The 12,347-nt window shown below is 32.9% G+C and overlaps 1 protein-coding gene across 1 annotated transcript; it reads right to left on the bottom strand.

Moving 5' to 3' along the window:
* Nucleotides 1–1,555: 1,555 nt before the first annotated feature.
* Nucleotides 1,556–11,365, bottom strand: LOC133204144 (perlucin-like protein). The gene is made up of 5 exons (XM_061339908.1): nt 11,297–11,365; nt 10,000–10,079; nt 9,542–9,629; nt 6,866–7,082; nt 1,556–1,591 (listed from the first exon to the last, which is right to left on the bottom strand). Exons 1-5 carry the CDS (start codon nt 11,352–11,354, stop codon nt 1,567–1,569), a joined length of 468 nt encoding a protein of 155 aa, XP_061195892.1. The 5' UTR covers nt 11,355–11,365; the 3' UTR covers nt 1,556–1,566.
* Between the last annotated feature and the right edge of the window lie 982 nt (nt 11,366–12,347).

Genomic DNA, 12,347 nt, shown 5'->3' on the forward strand with positions numbered 1-12,347 from the left:
TTTGTTTGATAAAAAAAAAAGAAGTATGGCGTCAAGTACGTATGCATGGACTGTGGAACCTAGCACAGTCGTTCATGTATGAATGTAACATGTTTTCATGTCAACGATTATAATCTTATAATGATGATTGAGGACTGTAATACATAAAAATCACTCAATGTAATTTGTATTATACTTATCTCTAGATAACATCTTACCTCATTATTTTGCAGCAAAAGAGGATCTTGACGTCATTGCAAGGACAAATGACGTCATGAAAATGATATGCTTGGCTTCGACCAGAGGCGTATATACCTCTCTGCTTCGACTTTTTGTATAATGTTAAAAAATACATTTTATAATATCATAGTAAGAATACGCAGTTTAATAAAGATTAATATATTCAAGGGTACATAGCAGGTCAAGAGGAGGTTATTTTATTTACTTCTCAACATAGTAGGGGTACATTGCACTTTTTTAAAAAGCCTTTAACAGTCTTTTAGTACTTATATAATGCTATATATAAAATATAAATAAATATATAGTAGCTCTATAAACGCTGTAATAACATGCTACAGAACAACAACAATAAACTTTATCACGCAGAAAAAAAATGCCGGATTTACTAAAGGGTGAGTTCACCATGCATCAGACACCCTCGTACTTGAACAAATTCTAGCGGTATATATTATCAAAATGGAGCTTAACATATATTATGTGATTAAAGTATGAATTTGTTACACAATTTTATGGTATAAATGAGAAAATATCATTAAAAACGAGCGAGAATTCAAGAAGAGAAAATCACCTGAATATTTTTTGTCATCTTCACATAAAGGAATTGATGACCTTCCACTGCAATGCTGTAAGATGATGCTGATACCTACATACAGGCTGATGCAGGCTTTAATATCTTATTTCCCGGTCATGATAATATATTATGGAACGCCGGAACTGTCTTTTATGAGGATTAAACATTATAAGTCCGGAATTTTGCTCTTGTCCGAATTAGGTTTTAGTTGTGTGATATTCCGCAGACGCTTTTGCGTCAGTATCACATAAGGACGAATGTCCCGTGACGTTTTTTTTTTTTTTTTTTTTTTGTTTTTTTGTTTGTTTTTTTTTTTTTCAGCCATTGAAAATTGCGAAAATAATCTTCTTATATAATATTGTATTTTATAGCATTCCATTTCTTTCAAATAAAATACTGATTAAACGTCATTCTTAAGATTTAAAAATTTCTGTTTTCAATCATTGCTTTGTATATATGCTAGACACGACACCCCCTTTTCCAGCAAACCTGATGTCAATTTTCGGTCAGTGTCAGCTTACCCTTTGCTTTTCCCTCTCTAGCTGATTCTTGCCATGAGATATCAGGTTGATATGGCATGGAAAAAGTCAAGTTGTGAAATGTTTTCAATTTTCTATTTATGCCTTCATACATGTATATAACATAAAATACTGAACACCGAATGTCAGACATGAATCTCAGTGGAAAAATTCAACTTCATATGTGCTACATGTATTGTTAAATGTATTTGAAAAGGTTTTTATTATATTTGAATAACACAAATTTCATCATACATCTTATCCCACTACCTGGAGAGGATCTCTGAAATAAATAATTAAAAAGTTTATTAAAACGTTTGTTATAATTGGACATATCTTCAAATCCTTTATGCATTTTAAAAATATTTTTACATTAAAAATCAAATCAATGAAATCCGCGGTTCTATCTTAATAAGTAGGACATTTTTATTTTCTTTTTCTTTAGGTTGTCGTTGTTGTTTGTGTGTGTGTTTTTTTTTTCGGGGGGGGGGGGGTAGGAAAAGAGTAGGGGGCACTACGTCGGTATGTACATGTATGGCTATCTTAGGATCTATAGATAATCAACAAGTTTTGACTACTACTGATCGTTTAAGTAAAACCCAAGTTTTATCTCGTAGGACGTCTGTAAAATATGAAGACTCTGAATTATAATCCAAGGGAAAGTATTTATTGTTTCATATTTATAAGAGCGATTTTAAAAATGGTAGGGTGAATTCACCATGCATCGGACACCCTCGTACTTCAACAAGTTATAGCGATATGACTACCGAGCGAATATTATCAAAACAGAGCTTAACATGTATTTTGGGATTAAAATATAATTTTTTTGACACAAATATATGTTATTTATTGAGAAAATATCATTAAAAACCGGTTTTTTTAAATGAGCCAGATTTCACCATGGATCGGACAGTATTCACCATGCATCGGACAAACGGTATTTGAACCGGAAAAATGTCATAGCTTTATCTCGGTGCTTTAAAATTAGTGATCTTGAAATATTTTTATCTTTTATTTAAAAATTAACCTTCTAGTTAAATTTGATTGACTACATCGATCCACAAATGAGGAGAGATTTTAGTTGCATCACATCGCATTAGAAAGGCTTTATAATGCTATTTATATGTCAACTCGCGCCTTTGTCTTGTGGGTAATCATACTCTGGTTTGCAAAAATAAACTGAGTCCACTTCTAGACGTCATATATCCATAACTTGTATATTTACTAAAAATTTAGAGTTTTTAATTTCTATTTCCGCAAAAAAAAGATGTCAGTTAGGTTTTGAATGAAAATGGAAGTGATTACCCATGCATCGGAAAGTGTCCGATGCATGGTTAATTTCTGTCCGATGTATGGTGAAATGAACATACTAGTAAAAAACAACTCTAAAAAAAATTATACAAACATAGAAGTGAAATTTCTTTAAAAGTTCTGTAAAATTACCAATCATTGACAAATTTCATCTGAGTCCGACTCGCTGCATTGAAGTCTTATTAAAGAACAACAACTTTAAAAATTTGCAAAATCATAAAATTCTGGTTACTCCCCTTTGATGATGTAAATTATGACGTAACTTCAAGGCCATTCTCGGGATAATTTTATCGCAACATGATAATAAAAATCGGCATCAATAAAACGTTTAAACCTTCAGCTTCAAGACAGAAACAAGTAAAAACACGGGAACACTCAGATTTAAAGAAAGTTTATTGCTTGAAGTTGTCCGAAGCAAGGTATGTGTCCGATGCATGGTTAACTCACCCTAATTCCAATTTTATTGTTGGCTTAATCAACTTTAAAAGTGGTAATTCCAACTTTTAAGTTAGTAATTCCAGCATTAAATCTTTTTCAACATTGAATTTGGTATTTCAAACTTTTATTTTCGGCTTTTCAAAACTTTAAAGTTGGTAATCCCAACTTTAAAGTTGGAAATTCCAACTTTAATTTGAGCTTTTCCATTTTTTTTTTTTTTTAGTTTTTTTCCCGTTTATTTAACATTATGAACTTTATTAATGCAAACTTAATACACTGAAACAATTGGTGATCAATTAAAATGTATCAATCATTTTCTACCTTGACCTTCCCTATGACCTTACATTATCCTTCAACTTTTAAAAGCCTTAATTTTTATTTCTCTTGGTCCATCTTGTGGTACCTGAGATCAACCGGTAGACCTGAACCAACAAGGTAAAGCTTGCGATACTTGTATCCAGTGGTACCACAGTGCTTGCCAGTCAATGACATCGAGGTTTTACCAGTGTCACGTAAATGACTCGGTCCTTGCCTATAGCTAGAACTGCACCATGTGTGGTTGTCTGAACTCGCGGCTTCTCATCTTTTTTTCTGTGGTTTTCAGTGCCTTGCGTTCTTGGTGATCTACATGTACCAGAAAGCCCGGGCAGTGATCCACCTATGTACCTGCTACGTACATGTACTTCCATCCCAGAAAGAAACAATAATAGCCATAGTAAAGGGAAGTATAGGAGAAATCTAAGATTCTTGAATGCTAACGTTCAGTTTGTTAAAACAAAACAGGGTGAATTACTCAACCTTATGAAGAGCACAAATCCGTATTTAATCTTTGGAACTAAAACATGGATTGATAAGATTCACAATTTCTCCCGATGGGCTTTACTACCTATCGCAAGGTCAGAAAATGTTGGCGGAGGAGGCGTAATTATCGCAGTCATCTCACCTCATCAATCCCAAAATTCGTTGTATTATAACTCCCTAAAAAAGGGCGGCATTCCTCCCAGGAATCAGTAGACAAGGCAAAATGAGCAATTTAAATAGTTGCCTTCTTGGAAAAAGTGGACATCACAGCTGATGAGCTTTCTAAGTGATGCAGCATGAAGGGTGGATATCTTGAATTTGAACAGTTCATGAGTAGCTAAGGGCGCAGAATGTAACCAAAGCTCCAGGACCAGATAATGTAACACCAAGGATTCTTTAAGAATTAGCTATTAGCAGATGATGTGGTCCCAATGATTTTTTTTATCATTTTTATGAAACTGGAGAGATACCAGCAGTATGGAAATCAGCCAACATATTCCCCATACACGAAAAGGAAAGAAACGCAAGGCAGTGAATTTAAGGCCAGTGTCATTAACATGCATCTCCAGCAAGGTTATGGAGCACATCGTAACTAGCCACATCATGAACCATACCGATTCCAACAACACCATATACCCATTCCAGCATGGGTTCCGTCGTGGTCTTTCAAGTGAAACCCAAATTATTGAGTTTATTGAAAAAAGTAATTTGCTTATTTTCACCAAGAATCGTAGAGTCATAAAGAAGAACTAAATTCTACACTGCCACCAATTAGAGCATATTCCTTCAGCAAAATATCTTGGTACTACCATATCGTCAGACTTGAAGTGGACCCAGCACATGAATAACATCTGTGCTAAAGCAAACAGCACCAGCCGTTTTCTCAAAAGAACATCAACATTAGCAACAACAACATCAAAGAGAAAGCATATACATGGGGTGATCAAAAAGTTCGCAAACTGTCTCTGTATCTATACATAATCACAATTCAGGTAATAATGAAATTTGGCATACATGTACATATAAACGTGTTCTATGAAAAGAATTTGTTACGGAATGACATCACAATATGAAAATGACGTCAATATGTAGATGACTTGTAGCAGAAAATGGTTGACTCAGTCGTACTCGATCAAAGAATGCCTGTAAAGTTTTACGTAAATCTTAGAAAATCCTTTGTCATAATATATAATTATGATTTGTACATGGTTTACGGTGACAAAGAACTTTCAGAAAGTTTAATTAGTAATTAGAATTATTGTTTTTATGGAGGAAGGGATATGGTTTAAAATGTTGTTCGTTCTGGGTGTCCAGTGAAAGGATGGGTTTGACAAGAGATGAGTCCATAGTTGAGCAGTTTGTTAAGAAAGATCGTCTAGTCATACATGTAGTTATAGAAATATGTAAATATCTTAACAACAAAATCATTCTTGATTCCTTAAAATTTCAATCACTAAGGAAAACGCGTTCATATGTAATCCGCATTGGATACACGAGGCACCCAAGACGGAGAAACAAATTAGTGATGGAAATCATGCTGATACTGGGAAATGAAATTTTAATCCACCAATCCTATTGCCTAGATTTGGCAATTTGTGACAAATGAGCTATTCTTGTTCCAAAAACTATCCTGCTTTGTAAGAAAAATGAGACCCGAGAACATCTTTGGGCTGTTGAGACAGCCTTCAAGTTCACCACGCGTTTCGTGCTTGGACAGAACGGTGTAATATGTGTTTTAAAACCAGAGTAACCTACTACAAAAAGAAAATATATGGAAACCCAATTTGATTTCTTTCATGGAAATTATTCAATTTGTTCGCCATCGTAATTCATCGGTACGACCAAAATAGAGTATGCCAGTGCTGTATGGAATCCTCACGAAAAGAAAGATATTCATTAAATTGAAATGATTTAGTCCAGAGCAGTCCGGTATGTCCACAATAGATATCACAACACCTCATCCTCATCGAGTTGCTTCACCAGCTGCTTGAATGGCCATCATTAGAAGAGCGGTGAAGAACACCCAGCTTCAGTGTTATGTACAAGCTGTTTAACAGCAAAGTACGGAGTGGCACTAGCCAGAAACTTAATATCCAAGAAAGAACGTCAAGGAACAACAACATGCTGATATTTCAAATACCTTCATGCCGAACTTCAGCGAGGAAGGAATCATTCTATCCACGTGCCATCAAGGAGTGGAATGGAATATGCTACCCATTTCTTCCGTGATGGATCCGAGCCTTGACTGCTTCATGGCTCATCTCCGTCAATAACTCTCCAGCTTAACTGTTTTTTTTAAACTCAACTGTAATTAGACTCTTACAATTTTACTTTTAACACGCACACCCCAACAGTGCCATAATAGTCAACATTTTACTCCGGTAAGAGTAGAAGTAGCCAAGATTAAAGTTGCAATTACGTTGCACTAATACGCTTCCGTAGATATGGATTTAATCTTGATTATATATATATATATAAAATAAGTAATTTAGTATGAGGAGGAAACAATTTGTTTTTGAGACTGATACGAGAAAAGATAAGAAACTTCATTAGTAATTGCGAAAAATCAAAAAAGTAATATGAAATTCCTTTTAGAATTTGGGGAGGAAATGTGTCTGGGGCGCAGAATATTCTTTTGGATTTACAGGAGCATGCGATTTTGTCAGTCGATTGACCAGTCTTTGCCATGAAAAAAGAGAAACTTTATATTTGTACTTATTTTCAATTACAACGTTAGTTTTTTCAATGCCCTTTTATCTAAGTAAAGTGATTATTTATATTTTTATTGAATGCTTACCAGCAATTGCCTTTACGAGAATTTAGCAAAATGTACTTCAGCAATATGTTGACTTTTTTCTTTGTTAAAGTAATTTTTTTATTCCAAGGCATATAAAACTACGATCGAAGAACTTTATATTATCATGAAAACTGGGGAAATAATATCTACTAAATTAAGTATTGATAATATCAAATTATAATAAATGATGTCGTATTCTCGTCTACTGACCCAGTATCGACTTCACAAACAAAGTAAAGCTTATTAGAGCAGTAATAATCTCCCCATTTGCCATAAAAAGCCTGCCACATGACCATGCAGTTTTCCTCCGTATGGGCATTTGGTTCTCCGGGCTGCCACAAGTCAAGTGTTACACGATCATGCGTAGAGGAGTATTCCCATCTACCCTCCTCCACTAAATCAGACATCCCCATCCAAAAACTTTTATCTGTAAGAAAAGTTGGTCATTAAGTGCATTGAAGAAAGTTCTGAAGTAAAATATGTCCAATCAAAATTGGAATTTCAAAGAATACTTTCAATTAATCTTAGTTTATATCAGTACTGATATTAAAACTAGAGTGTTCCAAGGAACGCATGTGTTGCCTGCTTTGTAGCTTCATTGAAGATGTGAATAAATCTAAGAGGGGTCAACTATTTATTTTCTACTAGCATTATAGTTCATGCATTTGCCTGGAAAAAATCCACGGATAGTGTGACTACAATAGAATCTGACAATCAAATAAAATACGGTACCCCAACCCCCAACTGAATAATTAACCTGAAATTATTATAAATAGTTATTTTTCATTTTATTAATATGTGTTTCAAAAAAAAAAAAAAAAACAAAAAACAAAAAATACAAAAATATAAAAAAAAAAAAAAAAAAAAAAAAAAAACAAACAAAAAAACAACAACAACAACAAAAGAGGCTTCAGTCTGTCTTTCCTGCAATTGTCACTCACACGATCCATTGATGAATACTGATCCCGGTGTACTTCGATAGTATTTGAATATAAATTTGTGTGATAACTGAATTTTACACAGTTTCAAAGTGCAGTATCATGAGCTCATAAAATGTATAAATACTAATTTTCAATACCCGGCCTCTCAAAAATTCAAAATACGTAAGTAAATTTAAACTGTCTATGTTATTTTTTGCAAAGTAGGTCAAAGGTCAAGTGGATTGTAAGGGTGGTATTTTTCAGAATGTTTTATGACATACAGTGCACATGCTTAAAAGCATAGACTAACCTCTTTATTGTGAAAAGTATGCTGTTTATCGGTACTATGAAATATTATGTATATTAAAAGTATCTTTCTTCTATATATTTAAAGACTATTAAGATCAACGTACTGAATCCATTCCTTTGTCCAACACGGCCACATTCATAGATACTAAAAATTCTCTCTCTCTCTCTCTCTCTCTCTCACCCACCCACCCACCAATATATATATATATATATATATATATATATATATATATATATATAGACACAGTTTTAATGCCCATGGAATCGAAGATTCGGGGTCATATAGTTTTTGCTCGGTCCATCCGTCTGTCTAACTGTCTATTAGTCCACAAAAAAAATCCTTTCCCATAACTTTTGATTGGCTAGAACTATGGCTTTCATATTTCACAACTGCATTCCTTGTGACAAGACCTTTCTTACCTCTTGACCTTGACCTTTGATTTTGACCATTTTCCTCAAAATTTTACCAAACTTTACCCTGCGCCATGAACAATTGGTGCTAGAGCTTTCATACTTCACATCAGCATTTCTTGTGATAAGACCTTTTCTCCTGTATAAATATTTTTGACCTTGACCAAAGTGTTTAAACAATAATCTTGGCAATAACTTTTCAACGGTTATTACTAGGAATTTCATATTTCAGAGGTGAATTCCTTGTGACAACGTCTTTCTTTGGATACCAACAATTTCAAACCTTTGACATTGACTTTAAAATTTGACCCACTTTTTAAAAACTTAATCTTGGTCATTACTTTTGAAGATTTGGTGCTAGGGCCTTCATACTTCACATCTGTATTCCTGTTTTATGACAAACTGTTTCCTATATCACATGTGTATTCCATGTAACAGAACCTTCCCTTGGGTACCTAAAATTATTGCCCTTTGACTTCGACCTTGGAGTTTGATGCACTTTTTAAAATTTTAACCTTGGCCATAGCTTTTGCAGGGTTGGTGCTAGGGCTTTCGTATACCACTTGCAAATTTCTTGTGATAAGAATTTCCCTTGAGTACAGTTTTAACCTTTTTTCCTTGAATTTTGTGTTTTGCCGTCTTTTAAAAAAATTCTTACCTTGTCTATAAGTTTTGAATGTTTTGTGCTAGGGCTTTAATATTTCACATGTGTATTTCTAGTGGCAAGATCTTCTTTTTGGTTCCATTAATTTTGACCATTTGACATTGACCTTGACGTTTGACTTACTTTTCCAAAAAAATTTAACCTTGGCCATAACTTTTTAAGGATTGGTGTGTGGGCTGTCATATTTTAATTTATATTTCCTGAACAAAGACCTTCCATTGGGTAACAAGATTTTTATTGATCTGGAGTTTGAATTGCATTTAAGAAACTTTAATCTTCGCCATAAGCTGACATACGGGGGCATTGGTGTTTCATATTTTGATCTGAATTTGCATGCATGATTTATAATTTAGCCAATTTAACTTTTAATCAATATGAAGTTATGAACATGTATAATGTAGAAAAAAAGCTTTATTTTTGCGATATAGTTATTTTGTATTTATAAGTGAGACCACATTTTCAGAATTTTAGGAGTTGTGTATGTGGAATTGAAATTTTCGCGAGCAGACATTTGCGTCATAACACTTAGATAAATGCTTAGCGAATAAAAAGAGAAAGTAAAGTACTAATAGCTTACTTTACCTAAACTCTGACTGTGGCTGATAAGAAACCTGGCCTCCTCCATTGTTCTTGGCTCAACTAGTTTAGAACCAAGCTGTGCACAAGTGCTCTGTTTCGAACAAAGTTTACATCTTGGAATTGTTTAAATTTGTGGGAATTGATATGCATAGGATGATTAAATAAAAAAAATTAATTTTGAGAACGATAATTTGCGGATAAACAGTGATAAAGGTCCAATTATGAAAGATTTAGCTAATATAACGATTTTTCTGTTAATAGGTTTACCCATAAAATTGCATAAATTGACCATTTATCAGGAATTGCCTAATTTAGAAATCATAATATGTTGGAATTTAATTTTATTTTGAAAGTTGTATGCGTATACATTATTCCGAAAAAAGCTATGGTCGCTATGATTATAAAATTATTATACATAATTAGTTTTAATTTGAATCCATGCTATGAAAGCAGCGTCTTACTCCCGCATCTGGCCAAGAGGCCGTAGTATGGCTAAAGAAGTAACACTTGTCCTGGAACCCCAACCATCCCACAAAACAACCTGCAATATGAAAAGTGATTAACCATAAAGGCATTAGTATTTATACATGTATGTTCCAATGGATCTGAATGATCTATTGATTCACTGTTATTTTCAGAATTTTGTTCAAGTCATATTTATGAACCTCAATGTCTGATCACAATTTTATTCCAATACAGGTATATTTTGTTTGATTATTGTATTACCCTTCTCTTATTTCAGATTTTCATTAATAATATTCGATAAATTGGATGTAGAGAAGAATAAAGAAGCATACACTTCATCCTCACAATGTCAAGGTTTTGTGATTTCGGAACTCCACACAAACCCTTGACATAAGTCGCTATTTAAATGTTGGGCTGGAAAGCTACTACATGTATTTCATTTGTTCCTGGTCTAGGACTGGAACCAATCAGAAAACAGCTTTTATTGTAGTTAAGTTTTGTAAACAAATACGACTTGTCTTTCAAATGGAAAGTGTCGATATTGTAGGATTTGTGACTAGTTATATTAAATGAAAATCGGGGATTGATTTTTGGAAGATCGTCCTCCTAACAATCACAAAAGATATGCTCTGGAGTTGGGCCATTTGAAAACGACGGATTTGAGAAATATATTCTCATTGGTTAGTTTATAAAGCCCAACTTTTAAATAAGGACTTATGTCAAAGGTTTGTGTGGAGTTCCGAAATCACAAAACCTTGACCTTGTGAGGATGCATACACTATAAACTTTGTTGTCCACGAGCTTTAGAGAAATAATGCATCCTATATATTATTGAAAGGTTCTTTAAGGGTCATCTTCCCTCTGTTCACTCATATAAATTTTGCTTGAACACTAATATGATTTTTCAGAAGAAATTTTAATTATGATTTTAAAATAAAATCAGCATAGTTTGCCTTTCCGAGGCAAAATTTGAATGAAGTGGCTTTTTAACCTGACAATAAAAATCATTTATCCCAGTGAGAGTTATATCAGCAGAGGGTTAATGAACCTTAAAAAGTTAAACCACCTATTTATGGTACTGATATATTATTGTTTATGAATGAAATATTTTTGACAATATTGACGAAGTCTATTCAAGATCCACAATTAGGAACATTCAGTATTAAACCGTTTGAAAACAGTAATCCATTTTACTAGTTTTCTTGTTAGCTGATACAGGTTCAGATACATGACTTGATTATCATATAAAGAATATTTTAATAATATAGATGCCAAAAAAAAAAATTATCTTACCACTGATGAAAGGCAGTGAACACACTATAATTAAAGACTTCAAAGACACGTTTGCCATTGTCTCTTTAAATAACACCTGACACTCATTTTACCAAGCAATAACTTTATCATTCAGATAAAAAGATAATTTTTAACCTTCGGCCTCTTTGTCAGGAATATATTACAGCTAAATGATAATAAAAACTAATGGAAAAAGGAATTTATGAGAATGAATGAATGGTACTTCCACTGAGTTAATGATTCGGTGGAAAGACGAATAATCGGGGGTACATGTATAACCGGGGGGGGGGCATTTTTCGACGTCGAAAATAACGTTGGGTCATTATTTTGGTCATTATTTGGCGTAAAACAAAAAACCCGGTCATTATTCCACGTGAAAAATGACTGTCTGCCTGTTGAAAAAATGGCATCACCCTTAAAATATGCATACCTTAAGTGAAAAAAATTACCCCCAATAAATAATTACCCCTTGAAAAATGATTTTTTTTTTCTTTTTGGTTAAAAAGATTCTAAAGGAATAAATAACAGAAAGTCCGTTGCCTAAAATGTGAGGTAAATTTAGGCGATTTTATGTTGGTCTTTTTTTCCTAATAAAATGATGCCTTTCTTCAATAGATAAAATTAATGGACTTAAAACTCTTTATAACATGACCTATTTTTGTATTCATAGGAAGCAGAATTTATCTTAAAAACTTCTACATGAAAAAAATAAGTCTCTTGCTGTGGTCTTCAATTCAACATTTAGATATATCGACGACGCTTTATCAATTGATAATATTCATTTTCATTACTACGTTGATTCGAGATATATATATAAATATATATATATATATATATATATATATATATATATATATATATATATATATATATATATATATATATATATATATATATATATATATATATATATATATATATATAACATTTTAAACAGTGAAATACTGTGATTTATTTATTGAATAAAAGTGATACTCTCTTACAGTGTGAAAGGATACCAAAAATGATATTCTCTCACAGTGTGAGAGGATATCAAAGTAAGTAAAAAATA

This window comes from Saccostrea echinata, unplaced genomic scaffold (genome assembly GCF_033153115.1).
Source record: "Saccostrea echinata isolate AGI-Se365-2 ecotype Australia unplaced genomic scaffold, CSIRO_AGI_Sech_v1 ptg000052l, whole genome shotgun sequence".
In the NCBI taxonomy this organism is placed as follows: domain Eukaryota; kingdom Metazoa; phylum Mollusca; class Bivalvia; order Ostreida; family Ostreidae; genus Saccostrea; species Saccostrea echinata.

What these genes read in the sequence shown, in the direction of transcription:
- LOC133204144 (XM_061339908.1), bottom strand. Translation starts at nt 11,354, where the DNA reads ATGGCAAACGTGTCTTTGAAGTCTTTAATTATAGTGTGTTCACTGCCT. An exon ending in CAGCCACAGTCAGAGTTTAG is followed by an intron (nt 7,083 to 9,541) that starts GTAAAGTAAGCT and finishes CTTTTCTTACAG; the next exon opens with ATAAAAGTTTTTGGATGGGG. An exon ending in GTTTGTGAAGTCGATACTGG is followed by an intron (nt 1,592 to 6,865) that starts GTCAGTAGACGA and finishes TATTTATTTCAG; the next exon opens with AGATCCTCTCCAGGTAGTGG.